The sequence below is a fragment of the Ceratotherium simum genome, chromosome 4 (genome assembly GCF_057802395.1).
Source record: "Ceratotherium simum simum isolate JZ-2026a chromosome 4, ASM5780239v1, whole genome shotgun sequence".
NCBI lineage: Eukaryota > Metazoa > Chordata > Mammalia > Perissodactyla > Rhinocerotidae > Ceratotherium > Ceratotherium simum.
The window spans coordinates 10,284,337-10,299,989 of record NC_141903.1 but is presented as its reverse complement, the minus strand read 5'-3'; the positions used below and the strand labels follow the sequence as shown (position 1 = coordinate 10,299,989).

Genomic DNA, 15,653 nt, shown 5'->3' with positions numbered 1-15,653 from the left:
TCTCATATTTTCTATCTTTTTGTTGTTTTGGGTTCCTTCTGGCTAATTTCTTGAACCTATTTTCCAGCTTACCAGTTTCTCTCTTTAGCTATGTCTAATATGCTGTTTAACTCATTGACTGAGTTTTTTATTTTAATTATTATATTATTTATTTTCAGAAATCCCATTTAGTTCTTATTCAAATATAATTTTTCATTTTCATAATTGTTTTTAATCATATTTTCAAACATCCTTTTTATATTTTGAAGGATATTAAATCTGAGATTTTATATTCTTTTTTTTTATTTTTATTTTTTCCCCCAAAGCCCCAGTAGATAGTTGTATGTCATAGTTGCACATCCTTCTAGTTGCTGTATGTGGGACGCGGCCTCAGCATGGCCGGAGAAGCGGTGCGTCGGTGTGCGCCCGGGATCTGAACCCGGGCTGCCAGCAGCGGAGCGCGCGCACTTAACCGCTAAGCCCCGGGGCTGGCCCAGAGATTTTATATTCTTTGTTGTATAATTCCAATAGGAAGAGTCTCTGTGGGTCTGATTCTGCTGTCTCTGTTTTGGGTGACCTTGATTCCTTGTACATTTTGTTGTTACTATTATTTTTTAAAGTTAATTTTCCTTGGAAATTTATCAGTTGTTATATATTTTTAGTCTTGAATTAAAGTTTTTATTTTCCTCCAAAGAAAATCAGAATTTCCTGCTGTAGTTCACCCAGGGGCGCTAACAACCAGAGACCTCTTAAAGTTAAAATTTCTGTTTGTGGATCCAAGCAAGGAACATGAATTTGGAAAAAACAAAAACAGACAAACGCAGACAAAACAAAATCCAAGTGAGGACTGGCTTGTGGTTAAGAAATCTCCATGTTAATGTGTTTTCCTTCTCCACCCAGCAGCAGGGAGCAAGGGGATTTCCTAACTGTTCCCTTTCATGCAGTAGATTTATTCCTCATCCTCCCTTACAAGAAGGTGTAGCAGTTTGGGATGCCGGCTTTGTGCAAGGGTCTCCAATAAGCAGGCCCTAGGATTGGTCTCATCCCTTCTGCTCCCCAAGCAGCCGTCTAAATAGAAGTTTAAGGACACTGGGTTGAGCAAATGTGTTGATCCTCTGTGGATTCTTTGCTTTCTTGACACTTCGCTGACTCATTTTGAACATCCAGCTTTAGTAGTCATTTCCATTGAGAAGTTTTCCGTGGCATTTTGTCCACCACGCTGTCAGAAGTGGAAGTCTTTAAACTTTACTGCTGCCAGAAGCATCTTTGCACAGTTCAGATCTGATCTACGTGCTCACCTTCTTAAAACCTTCTCATTTCTTCTCATTGCTCTTAGGATGCAGACAGAACTTCACGTGGCCTGTGAGGGTCTGCGGATCTGGCTGCTTGCCAGTCTCCTCTCACGTGGCTTACCCAGATTTTCTCTGCTCTGGATTCAGGGGCCTTCATTCAGTCCTTCTGACCCACTCGGCTCCTTTCTGCTACAGGCTCTGTGTGCTTGCTGTTCTTGTGAATGGAATGCCCTTCCTTCTCCTTTTCTCTGAGTTTTCTCTTATTCTCCTTTCCTGGATCACCTTAAGCATCACTTACTCAGGGAACCAATCCCTATATTTTCTGGCAAGGTCAAATCTCTTCAAATTCTCGTCGCCCAGGTATTTTGTCTTTCAAGTATGTATCACAAAAAATATTTGTTGAGCACCTACCGTGTGCCAGTCATTGTGCTATCAAGGAATTTATAAGGAGAAATAAAAGTCAACACCCAAATACGTATCACAGTTGCCATTTTACATATTTGGGTGTTGATTTTTATATCTCCTTATAAATTCCTTGATAGCACAATGATTGTCGCATAGTAGGTGCTCAACAATTATTTGTTAAATTATCTTATGGAAACCCAAACACACCTGCTTAAGCCAAGTAAATTTGCCCTTCTCCTAGACTTGAGAGAGTCCATTATTTTTTAGTTTTTCCTCCTCTTGTCTCTCATGGCTTGCTTCCTGGGGTAACTGATTGCTCTCTACATTTGGTTTTAGGCCAGGAATGCACACCTGGGCAGCACAATCTGGTGACTAAAATGCAGCCCCAGATTTTAAAGCTCCCCTGTTTGGGTCAGGGCCCTTCTTCCTTGATCAACAGTCCCCCCTCCACTATGATTTAATGTAATAATCTAGTGCCTCTTGATTGTAACGAGTGTCCAAAGGTGGTCTCTCCTAAACCCTAGGAGAGAACAGAGAGCATATTGAGGGCCCTGCACTGACTCACACTGGAGCCTTTCTCTGCTATGTGCATTGAATACCCTGCTTTTCTGAATCTTGGGTTTACCCATTTTCCCCCATTTCAGAAGGCATCCAGCGGGCAGGAGGAGTGTGTGCCTTGTAACTCATCTGCGGGTCACTTCAGGGCCTGGAAATCTAAAGATGGTAAACAGCTTTTTGGTACATGGGTGTCTCTCAACATTTTTAGAATTGCTCTTACAGCCTACAACTTCTAGAAGGCCTTTAGCTCAGCATTTTTTCTTCCTAACATTCAGCACCAACATATTACATACCTATCCCATGCATGCTGGGCCCTAAAACTTGGTTTCTCTTTTTAAGGCCTTGAGTTGATAATGAACGTTTCTATCTAGTTGAAATATTTGTCTAGTGGTAGAGGTTTGGTTTGCGTTAACAATCAAGTGTTTATTCAACAAATATTTATTGAGTAGCCACTAGGCCACTCTGCTAGGCACTGGAAATACAACAATGAATTGGACAGACTCAGGCCTAATCTTCATGGGAATTTTAGTCTAGCTGGGAAGGAAGTCATTAAGCAGATAGTCATGCAGATGCATATGAAGTCAAGGGGAGGTATGTGTGAGGTGCCTTGAGAGCATGTAACAAGGAGATCAGACCTCATCATGGGGTCAGGGAAGTGTCCTGGAGGAAGTGCCATCTAAGCTGTGACCTGAATGATGAGTAGGAGTTGGCAGGTGGAGAGGAAGAGGGTGCAATCGGTGAAAATAAAGCTGGAAGGAGGTCCCTGAGATAGCAGGGAGCTTGACTCAGTTTAGTTGTGGAAAGGCCAAGGTGGCTGGAATTCAGTGATGGAGGGGTAGAGTAGTAGGAGATCGCCTGCAGGGGTAGGAAGTGTCAGATCTTGAAGATCCTTGAAGGTCAGGCCAGGGCATCTGGACATTATCCTGAGGAAAATGGAGAGCTATTAAAGGATTTTGAACAGGAGGATGATAGGATCACATTTGTGTTTTTAAAATGGTCACTCTAACCATTGTGTAGAAAATGGATTGAAAGGGTGTAAGAGTGAAGGAAGGGAGGTGGTTCAGAAACCCCTACAGGTGAGACGTGATGGGGACTTGGATGAAGGTGGTGCTGATGAAGATGAAGGATAGTAAATGGCTTTGGTGACTACAGTTAACAATACTGTATTATATACTTGGAAGTTGCTAAGAAAGTAGATCTTAAATGTTCTCATCACACACACAAAATTGTAATTATGTGAGATGATGGCTGTGTTAACTAACCTTATTGTGGTAATCATTTCACAACATATATGTGTATCAAATCATCGTGTTGTACAGCTTGAACTCACACAATGTTATATGTCAATTGTATCTCAATAAAGCTGGAAAAAAATGGCTTTGGGAGGTGGAATTAACAGAACTTGATGGCTGAATGACATGCAGGCTCTTCAAGATCCACCCCTACCTACCCCAGCCTCTGACTTGGGTGCCTGTGGGGCCATATGCCTTGCTGGGGAATCTGCAGGGCCAGCAGGCTTGGTCTTGGATGATTGGCATGCCCTATCTGACTCTGACAACAGAAGCGAGTTAAGAATCCTGGAGGTTTCCGTCAATGGTAATGTGGTCCACTTAGAGATGAGGGAACCAGCGCCCAGAGTGAAGCGACCTGCTAAAGGTCACAACACACACTAACGCGGTCCTGCAGACACAGACCACTGCCCTGTCTGCCACACTGCCCTCTGCTGCCAGCTTTTCTGGCCCTCAGCCATCCTACTACTCAAATGAGGTCTCCGGTCATGCAAACCTTAGTGTGTTTGAACTCAGCGCTTCCTCAGGTGTTTCCAGATTTCAAAACAAAGAGTGTTACTGCACATGTATTTTTAAACCCAGAACCATTAGTAGGGAAAATGTTAAAAATTCTATTTAAGTCCATACACCAAATGTCACGCCTCTCAATGGGACAGAGCAGGAAGCCTGGGGTTAATGACTCTTCTCCAGAAGCCGCAGACTAAAAGGACCAAGTTCAGATGCTCTTGGCATCACCACCATTTAGAGTAATAATAACTTGACATTTCTTAGGCAATTGTCTCTCTACCTGCAGTTCATGCCAGGAACCAGGAGGTAGGTGAGAAGTGAGAAATCAGCATCTCGATTCTGTAATTGTAGAGGGAAACCTGCCTCCAGGTGTATGACCTTGAGCTACATCCTCTGGCTCCAGCCCAAGTTCCCACAGCGAGGAATGAGAGAATTCACGAAGGCTTTGAGGAAAGGATTGTTGTAGAAAGGCACTGGGGGTGGCAAGAAACATTCACCCCAAAGAAAGAGTAGACATCTCTTTTGAAAATTAAATGTAATATTTACATGTTTAAAAATCAGGGCCGGCTCCGTGGCTTAGCGGTTAAGTGCGTGCGCTCTGATGCTGGCGGCCCGGGTTCGGATCCCGGGAGCGCCCGGAGGCACCACTTCTCCGTCCAACGTGAGGCCGAGTCCCACGTACAGCAACTAGAAGGATGTGAACCTATGACATACAGCTATCTACTGGGGCTTTGGGGGGAAAAAAACTGAATAAATAAAAAAAAATCTTTAAAAAAAAAAAATCAGAATATAATGTAAAAGTGTATAAGGGGACTGTTGACATACGTGATCCTTTTGCTAAGAGGTAATGAAATTATGAATTTAATGTATAGATTTCCAGATTATACTATGTGTGTGTATATGTGTAATCATTCTGCAACTTAATTTTTTTCTATCATTAAAAAACTAAAGGAAGGTGCCAGCCTGGTGGTATAGTGGTTAAGTTCGGGCGCTCTGCTTTGGGGGCCCGGGGTTCACAGGTTCGGATCCTGGGTGCGGACCAACGCGCCACTTATCAAGCCATGTTCTGGCAGGCGTCGCACATATAAAGTAGAGGAAGATGGGCATGGATGTTTGCCCAGGACCAATCTTCCTCAGCGAAAAGAGGAGGATTGGCAACAGCTGTTAGCTCGGGGCTAATCTTCCTCAGCAAAAAGAGGAGGATTGGCAACAGCTGTTAGCTCGGGGCTAATCTTCCTCATCAAAAAAAAAAAAAAACCCAAAAAAACACAACCTAAAGGAAGAAATGGTAAGAGAAGCAATCAAAACCTACTTTCTTCTTGGTACTCACACTTTTAGACCAAGTGGGCCTAAAGAGAAAGAGCCGGAAGGTCTCTGCTGAATATTAACTTCTTTTTTGAGTAGATGATGCAATCTATATTTTTCTCTATATGTCTTGGAATCATGGAAGTGTGTGTGTTTCTATTCTGAAGAACATTGCTTTGGGGACACTCAATTTCTAATTATATTGAGGGAAAAACCCCTGAATACCATTTTTCATGCTAATGGAGAAATTCACTTAAGTACAGAATTATGCAACTCAGTTCTTGCCAAATTACATGAAGACTGCAGCTCCTCTCAGTAGAATGAAGGATGGCACAGGGCACACATCACACTCTATTCATAACTTAGAGTTCTTTTGAAGTCTTTTGCCTGCATCTTATTACCTACTTACTATTAATTTATTACACTGGGTTGCCATATTTTAAAAGTCAAGTGAATGTTTTAGATGGATTGTTTTTCTTTCGTTTCTTCCATATTGTTAACTTCTATTTTTTTATTTTGGCTGTTTACACTTTTATCTGAGGCAGTTTTTCTTCAGGGATTGCATTAATTTTTGTACATGCATTCTAGACATTTTTACAAACAGGATCCCCACATGTTGTTTGTCTTTTTTTCCTCTCATCTACAAATCATTCTTTCCTGGGGCGATTTACACGAAGACGACTGTTTAGTAAAACTTCTTTGCGTTTGCCTTAAGGGGCAATCCCTTCTCAGATGTCAGCCTCTGGAAAAGTAACAGCTCAAGTAGAAATAATTTTGTCATTGACAAAGGATTGGCACCAGGAGCTGGTCTGAGCCCTGCCTATCGGCTGCTGGTGGTATTCAATTAAATGAAGTCTGTGTGGAGTTCTCGTGGCCACCAGGGCTGCTTGATGACACACTGGCAACATCGTAGTTACCCCAGCCTTTGCTTCCATAGTCCCCTTCTGGTGCTGCTTTACTCTTTCTCTTCTGGCAGAACAATGCCTTACATTTCAGCTTTGTTAGCCTTTGAAAGGGAATTTTTCTGGCCACTATTGAGCTGGACAGCTCACTCCAGGCTCATTGCACCCAAATTCTATGTCTTACTCTATAATTTCTGATTCGTTTCAGGTCCATAGACCTTGGTGGTGGGAGAAGGGATGGGGGTGGTGACAATGACCACACAGGGAATAGGTGAATCAGGAAGGGGACCCTCTCTTTCATGCACCCTTTCCAGCCCTATTGCTTTGACTTACGTGTGCCTGCTGTGTGCACTGAAGGATTTCTTTCTGTAAGTTGGTTCAAGAAAGGCAAGGATGATTTTCAGACAGATTCAGCTGCTGGTGTGGCTACAATTCTTCTTCTCAGGTTGGGACGGGTGGACAGAGAGAGAGAGGGAGAGAGGTGGAGAGGTAGGCAGGCTCTGGTCTTAGAGTGTTGTGGTTTTTACAGAGTAGTCCCTCTTCTGAAACCACAATGGCTTAATGGTTCTTTTTGTAAAGTCACTAATTTATACCTACTCTAATAGAGCGTGTTATTGGCTCACGGGTAGGAATACCAGCCAATCTAAATTCACCTTGAATTTAGAGCTCGAACAGAAAAAGGTTAGCGCCAGCCATCTAGCTTCCCTGACAGTCCCATACATCATACCCTGGGCAAATGATGCTGTCCTACCCACCCTGACTGGTTCCAGTTCCCAGCAATCGCCTATTGCTTTGCTCTGTTCTCTGGAGGCAGAATTGCCTAGTGGTTAAAGGAGTGAAATTTGGAGCAGACACTCCTGGGCTCAAATTCTTACTTTACCACTTATTAGTTGGGTGACAATTGTGCAGTTAGCATAGTGCCTGGTGTACAGCGAATGCTTAATAAGTAGCAGCTATTAGTAGTAATAGTAGTCTTAGTAGTAAAAGTAATAATAATAAATAAAGGCTGCATAGCTGAAAATGACTATTAATACCATCCTTAAGTTCTTGTTTGGGTACTGTTACAATTAGCTGAACTGCAATGAATTCTAGATTCACAAGACATTTCTGTACAGCTACAGTGAAGGTACTGGGGTTCATCCATTTAATAACTTATCATTTGTTGATGGCATTTGTTTATAACTCACTTTTGATGTTCCAGGCCTATTGCTAAACATGGGGATATTATGAAAAAGTTAGCCTTGATCTCTGTCTGCATGGAGTTTAGACTCTAATGGAGAAGACAGGCAAGTAAGTGGTGATGATAAAGAATGATGTGTTTGGACGGGGAGGCCTCGGTTGCGGTAACCGTCTGCATTAAATGCTGTGTGAAGTGCGTATCATTCATCTAAAGAAATTCACTAAAAATGTGGCCTGCCTTCTACAGTATTCCTCAAGTGCCTAGCATCATTGGGGACACAAAATTATCTTGCCTTGTGTGGCAAAGTAACAAAATGGTATGGTGTGACCTCATTATTTGAGTAATTTTTTCAGTTCCGTATATGATCATGGAGACATTTAAAATAGAGTTTTCATTTTAGAAACCTTCTAATTAATCTGGTCTTGCTCCCAGGCACTTGTGAAATGAGTCAGGTGTGTGTCTCGCCGAGAGCAAATTTAGGCAAAGATGTGACCTGGTGAGGGAGGCAGAGCGAAGCTGGAGCCCAGGCCTAATCCTGCAGGGCATTTCTGGGACTGCTGGGGCGGAAGAGAGGAGGTGGAGAGGACGGGCTGTGCGGGTGGACGGGAGGGCGGGGTGCTGAGAGCGGAGAGGTGCCACGGATAGGTGGCTAACTGCGCTCGGCGTCGGCTGGAGCCCTCCCTCCTCCTCTGCACTTCTGTTCCCCTTGTTCATGCCTCTTGAAACATTTTTTTCTCTTTTCTCATGTGTAAAATGTAGATACTAAAAGCCTCTATCAAATGAGCTAACCCATGTGAAGAATTTAGCACAGTGCCTGACCCCTAGGAAGCGCTCAGTAATAATATTAAACTTTTATTATTCACTTTTTCTCACTATCTAGCAATACATGATTTCCCTGTTGGCTTGCCTCATGATTTCTCTGGAGATAGGGACTGAGTCTTATTCATGTTTATGTCCACTGAGGTGCCTGGCACACAATAGGTATTCAATAAATGGTAATTGTCTTTGTGAAGATGCTGATTTCTTTCTCCTTAATGCTTAGAAAGCAAAAACAGGTGGATCCAGAAGAAAAATATAATACTATATAACAACAGCGAACATTTATTGCGTGTTTACTATTGCTAGGCACTGTGCTAATTGCTTTACACACATTATTTGATTGTAGGACCACCTTATGGAGCTGGTACCATTTTACTAATGAGAAAACTGAGCCTTCTAGAGATTAAGAAACTTAGCCAAGGTCACTCAACTAATAAGTGGCAGGGCAGAGTTTGGAAGCCATGCAGTCTTCCGTAAATTTCTATATTGCCTCAAAGAGGTGAGGAAGAAATCAGGAGGATGCCGGTGAATGTGGCTCAGAGGAGCTTGAAGTGGCTGAGATGTAGAAAATGACATGGAGCCGGGCGCCAGGAAGCCCTCCACCCCTGGATTCTAAAGCGAATCTTCCCACTAGCTTTCCCAGCCTGAGGTTGCCTTGGTTAGATGCTGCTCCCTTGAGCCACCAGCCTGAGGTTGGCATCTCCCTTTTAGGCTGAGGCTTTATGTACGCGTGTGGAAGAGGTGGTACAAAGCATTGTACACACCATATGGGGCCCCATTTGCATTTAGTGAGTGCTCAGCTGTGCAGAGTGTCTCCTTAACGAACCACATGCAAGCCGAGCGTCAATATATTTATCCCCGCCCTGGGAGCTGGAGGGCCTGCTGTGTTGGACTCGCATGCCCCAGAACAGTGCCTCGCAGGTTCTTCCAGTTTTTCTTGTGGTCAGGGCCTTTGGACTCTTCAATAATTCGTTCCCTGGCAGAATCAGCTGGTTTCTGAAGCATCTTTCTAGGCGTTCTGAAGCCAGAAAAAATATTTCCCTCTTGAAGCTATAACAGAAACCAAGTGCTAAAAAAGGGCCTTGAAACTGCATCTGCTGTGTCCTTGACTTCAAGGCCACACTGAAAACCTTGCAGGTAGATGAGGCTTTAGTTTTCTTCTCTCCTCAGGCTTCTCAGCGGATGCCCCACAGTGCTGAATGGCCCCCGTCATCAGTTTATTTCTTCCACATAATCTTATGTATGTTTTTCGTTAATCACCCTTCCCTTGAAATATTCCTTTTCTTTATGTACACTCAGATCAGAGAGTTTGCCAACATGATCACTTCTGCTCTCAGGAATCAACAACAATTAGAACAACTGATATTTACTTAACACTTATTAAGTGCCAGCTGCAATATTAAGCACTTGAAAGGCATTATCTCATTTTTTTTCACTTCAGAATAACCCTTTGAGTGAGCATTATGTCTCCATTTTATCAATAAGGAAGGTAAGATTCAGAGACGTACGTTGTCTGAGGCCACACAGCCAGTATATGGAGGAGTCTGGCCAGATAGTGAAGCCCTTTACACTAAAAAGCTTTTTCTTTCCTTTCTTCTTCCCAAATGTAGTCATTTCCTCCAACTCTTCTTCCCTTTCCTACCAAGTAAAACCCTAGGCTTAAAAATTAACACACACACACACACATACACACACGCATGATTGATAAGACTGCAACAATTTTGCTTAATGATGTAAAATGCAAGCCATTTCCCCAAAGAATTGTTTTCATCCTTCATAAAGCTTAGGCAGATGCAAAAGATATTTCTTTCCCTGGACTACAGTGTGGCGTTAAGGTATTAACTTGTGACATGAATAACAGGGAGCAGCTTGGATTCCCACTAGGCAAATGCCCCAATCTTGGCCTCACGGGATCTGTGTCATCTGCCCTCCCCTGTTAGAGTCTCAGGGCACAGAAGGAAAGGAATGCTGAGTTCTGGTTCAAGCTATACCACTGGTAGTCTGTGACCTAGAGCAAATCACATATGTCTTGCTGGTAGAAATTAAATTCAGTTTCCTACAAAGTTTAAAGTTGAGTGGACAGCCTTGACTTGGTGTTATAGCCTAAAAGTCTCTTTTCCTTCCCACCTCAGTCAAATAACATTTAAAAGATGGCAGTGAAGCCAAGTCACTTCCCCATTCTGACCCTCAGTTTCTTCATCTGTACAATGGGAAGCATGGACTAGGTGCTCACTGGCCTTCCCCACAGATCTTGGTTTAGAACCCCAAGGAGCCCCAGGAAGAAGCCTGTCCCACCCTGCAGAGTTCTGACCGGAGAGAGGTTGCAATGAATCCAGGGCTAGTCTAAGCAAAAAATGGAGTTTATTAGAAAGATATTTGTGTGGCTCATAAAATCCAAAAAGAGTTAAATAATCAGACACAGAGAGGTTGGCAATCAGGGTAGCCTCAGGGATCTCTTCAGCAGGAGTTCACAAACATTCCCCCTGGAGCACTGCCATTAAGATGATTCCCAACAAAGCCCATTTTTATGTTTCTCTGTTAAAAATGACAAATTCCAGGGAGGGAGCCACCGTGGGGCCATTCAGTTATGGAAGGTGGGGCTGGGTAGGGACAACCAGCAGGAAAAGGCTGCTGGAGCCATTCTTGTCGGTAGCACAGGTGGTTCCCAGGAAGAGTACCTGGTGGGAAACCCTCCACCCCCACCCCAGCACACAAGCAAATATGTAAATAAATGTACCTTCAGAGAAAGTCCATATATATGTAAATAATGGTGAGTCCACTGTGGGCAGCCATGTCTGGGTGTTAAATGTGGGTGGGAGACACTGTAGACCAGTAACAGTGATAATGATGTGGTATATAAATGTTTTCAGGCAGCTTTGGCTAGAGGAAATAGTAACGGATTTCAAGGGAAAGAGGCTTGGAGGATGGACCATCCATTCATTAGCTTGGCTTTGGGCACAAAGGAAAACAAACAGCACCATGGGGAAACCACCACCTCTTTGAATTAGGGTCCCCCCTTCCTCCCTGCTAGATCTGGTCCCACCTTTTCCACTTTGATGGAATTTGGGCAAGTTTCAACCTCTTGAGAATTTTCTGTGTCCTTATCTGTGAAGTAGGAATGATAGCAATAGTAATACTCCTACTCCCGCCATTAACAACAGCAAGACAACGGCTGACGTTCATGGGGCCAGGCACGTGCCCAGCACTTCACCTGTGAGCTGGTCTCCTCACAGTCCTTGGACACAGTGCTGTCACAGCCAACATTTTGTAGGTGAGAAGCCAGGACTTACAGGACTTAAGAGAGACAGTCAAGTGTAGAGCAAAGTGGTATACAAACCGATTGAGAGGGGGCGCTCAGGAGCCACAAGGTCAGATTTGAACTCTGGCCCTAACACTGGCGTGGAGTCTTTGGGCGTGTTGCTTAAGCTTCAGTGGTCTGTAAAATGGGGCTAATGATAGGGCTTGCCTCATGGTGTGAGGGTAAGTGATTTAATATATATACAGACAAGGCCTGGGGCAGAGTGATGCTCTATAATGTTTGCTGTTATTAATAAGGTCTTCAGTAGTACAGGACCAAGCAGAGATTGGAGCCCAGAGCTGACTGACCCTAAAACACATACTCTATGGCAGACATCTCTGTGCTACCAGGACAAGAAGTTTCAGGAGTGAGTAGAGGAGGAGAGGGGAAAGGGAGAGAAGGAGAGGGGGACAGGGAGGGTGGGGAAGGAAGGGACGGAGGTGGGAAGAAGGGAGGAGAAGGAGAGAAGCCGCTTCGAGACTTCTAGCTCCTCTCATAGCCTTGTCCTTATGACCTTGAGCTAGATACCCAGAAAGTCCGCAGCAATTGCCGGGTCCCTGTAATGGACTGGAAGATTCAGCACTGGCTTCTCCTTAAGCTTCTTATTTCAGGAGGGCTTTAGGAAGGGGTTAGTTAGGAAAAAAGAAGAGAAAGAGAGACAGAGAGTGGTTAAGACAGAAGAGAGGTGGAGTCAGAGAGAGAGAAAAGCGGAGATAAACAGAGAGACCCACAGATAGACTAAGAGTGAATAACACTCAGAAAAAGATAAACAGAGAGACACACAAAGACAGAGAAAGGAAGGAGAAGAGAAGCAGAAAGAAGAGAAAAGAGGGGTGAGGGGGTAGGTGGGGATTTAGCGGAGACAGTGCTGAGGTAGTGGCGATGGGCCGCCCGTCCTGTGGCTGATGGAGCAAACAAACCCAAACTTTATTTTTTAGATAAAGTGTCAGCACTTTATCTAAGGAAAGCACCTTTACCACAGCCAGCAGCCGAGTGGTATTTGACTCTGTAGGGCTGTGACAGGAGATGCTCTTTATCTGAATTGGAGACAGAAGTGCTCTTCTCTGTATTTCGTGCAGGATGCCACAGATTAGGCTGCGGATTTTTTACGGTTGGTGATAAAGGCTTGTTTGGAGAGGCCTTGGGCTGAACAACACTCCAAGGCTGGGCCAAGAGGGCGATAAGACTCGGGGCCTGGAGGCTAATTTTATACGAGGGGGTGGTTTCTATAGAAAGTCATATGTATGTATTAGTACAGGTCTTGAAAATCTCTGCAAAGATATCCATCAGAATGTTAACAGTCTATAATCTCACGGTAGGATTAATGAGGAGTCTCACTTTATAAGTAATGCCTTTCTGTTATGTTTACATTTTTTGCAACAACATAGGGCCTTTATAATCAGAGGAACAGAGGTTTAAATTAGGTAATAGGTACACTCCTGAAATGCACGATCAGGCGCTGACGTGGAACTAGCTTGTCCATATTCCTCTGACAGGCCGGCAGTGGCTAAGTGGAACGGCAAAGTAAGTGACAACATCTCTCCTTGATGTTTCTAAGATGCTTTGAAAATCTGACAACCACAATTTCTCCTCTGATTCTTGCAGAAGGGTGAAATTATTAATGTCCCCTCAGCTTGGACAAGTTTCGTTTCTTTGAGGTTCTTCAGGGTTTAAAAAAAGAAGACGGGAAGGGGTGGATTTATTATGCGGAGTCAGTTGGAGGGTGTCTGTTCTGGGTGGTGGACATAGGTTTTTCCCTTGAGTGAATTAGGCGTGCGGGGACTGCTGAATCAACGCCGTCTCCCCTTAGATCCCTTTCTCTTTTCAATTTTAACTGAAGTTTCTGGCTGGCACACACTTTCAAAGGGATTGCCTGTTGGCTTGAGAAATGACCCAGATGTGTCTCCTTTCAGGCTTTATGAAGGCAAAGAACAGATGGAGTTTGAAGAATCCATGAGACGGCTCTTTGAGTCCATCAACAACCTGATGAAAAGTCAATATAAAACGACCATCCTTTTGCAGGTTGGTTTACACTATAAAAAAAAAATTTGTCTTTTCCCTTGGTTATCTGAAAAATAACAGAATGGTGAGATAATGTCTGCTTTTGCTTGAATACACAGCCCTGTGTTAACTGAAGGCCTGGGCTGGCCATGTGGTGTGAGGATCATGAACACCAAGGGCTCCTCAGGACATGAGAAAGCATATTTATTGTTTGTGTCCCATGAAGGTAGCACTGTCTCTTTTAAAATAGCTCTGAAGCTTTTGCTACCTGGAAGGAAATAGTTCAAACCCGATCCACTTCTAATGGTGAGAGTAGTTAAGGTGGCAATCTCTTAGATCATCCACTTTTTATTTTTTTTTGTGGGGAAGATCAGCCCTGAGCTAACATCTGATGCCAATTCTCCTCTTTCGCCAAGGAAGATTGTCCCTGGGCTGACATCTGTGCCCATCTTCCTCCACTTTATATGGGACACTGCCATAGCATGGCTTGACAGGGAGCGCGTCGGTGCGCGCCTGGGATCGGAACCTGCGAACCGGCGGGCTGCCGAAGCGGAGTGCATGCACTTAACCGCTGTGCCACTGGGCCGGCCCCTAGATTGTCCACTTTTTATTCTCAACAGCCTAAACTCGGGTGCCCTTTTGGGAATTAAAGAGGTTCCTCATAAACAAAAGATACTTTGGAGAGAAGGGGTCCTCTAATTTAGTGGTTCATGATGCTAATCTACAAACTCTGTGATCTTTGAGAAACCTTAAGGCCTACTCCTATGTTTGAAAAAGAGTTTAGCAGCAGAGAAGCTGTTTTAGGAAGACTTTGTAACTTTCACAGAATATACTTGCCAGTGCTCAGGAGGGGCTGCCTCGTGGGTTGTGAATAAGAAAACCCAAACACATTTATCTAAACCAATGAGTTAATGCAGATTACTTCTTCTTCTTTTAATCAACATTGTCCTCTTAGTTGCTATTTAAATATCCACTATGCTTGGGATTGCCCAGCTGACCGTTAGAATGAATGAGGTAGTAGTGTTCAGCTAGAATGGAGGTAAGGAGGCAGAGGCAGGAGTCTGTCTAGGGAGCGTTTGCTGCTAATACCATGGGTTCCAAACTTTGCATGTTAGAATCACTTGGGGTTTTAAAGATTTTAAAGTCACTTGGGGATCTTTAATAAATTCTGATGCCTGTTTACCACCACACGTTCTAATTTAGTCAGTACAGAGTTTGACCAGGGAAAAGGGAGTTAAAAAATGGCCCCAGGTGATTTTAATGTGAAGCAAAGTTTGGGAATCACTCTGCTAATGGCTTCTGTTGATTTAACAAATGCTAGGGGTGTGTGTGTGTGTGTGTGTGTGTATAGAGGGGGGCTTTGTCTTATTCTTCACTGTATCCTTAGCACCTAGAACAGTCCTAATTCATAGTTGATACTTAATCAATGTCTGTTGAATGAACAACCCTCCAGATAGGTGTTAAATCTCCATTTTATAGCTGAGAAATCTGAAACTCAGAGTGTTGATACCACTCCCTCCAGGATCCATTGCAGTGAGGGGTATGGCTGGGATTCAGATCTCTTCCTGACTGGCTCTAAATACCATGCTCTGAGCCGCTACATTACGCTGTTCTTTATCCTATCCATTTAGCACCTAATGGGAATATGGGTGTTTTCTCTTGGATGAATGGGGACTACAGTCCTACTGTTTTCACATTCCCTTCCCTCTTGCTGTTTCTTTTCTTTTTTAAGTTTTTTCTCTGTTCTTGAAACCCCCATCATTTTAAAGCAAAGGGAATAACAGGAGCAGGGCATAGCTTGAAGAAATGTGATAAGATTTGCAAGCAGCTGAGCTTCCAGTGAAAGGACACACAGCTTTAGGATGTCCAGTGAGAGCTGAGGATGACTGGTTGCAATGAGTGAGCCTATAGCATTGAGTCAGATCTGAAATAGGCTCCAAGGAAGCAGAAGTGTGAGGGAGCAGAAATGATGAACAAACGCAGAGGAAGCCAGTTGGTAAAGAGGAGAAAGGGGCAGATGTCCCGGAGACATAGTGGTACATGGAAAGAAACCATGTGACCTTGAGAAAGATGGAGGGAATAAGCCATCATGGAGCCATTCTTTCCAAATCCAGCGCC

The 15,653-nt window shown here is 43.8% G+C and overlaps 1 protein-coding gene across 1 annotated transcript in view; it reads left to right on the top strand.

The window, feature by feature from the left end:
• Window positions 1-15,653, top strand: part of DOCK2 (dedicator of cytokinesis 2) — a 401,533-nt gene that overhangs the window by 84,688 nt on the left and 301,192 nt on the right. The window contains exon 23 of the mRNA XM_004428542.3: window positions 13,448-13,556. Within this exon, the coding sequence (XP_004428599.1) occupies window positions 13,448-13,556 (109 nt within the window). The remainder of the gene's footprint in view (window positions 1-13,447; window positions 13,557-15,653) is intronic.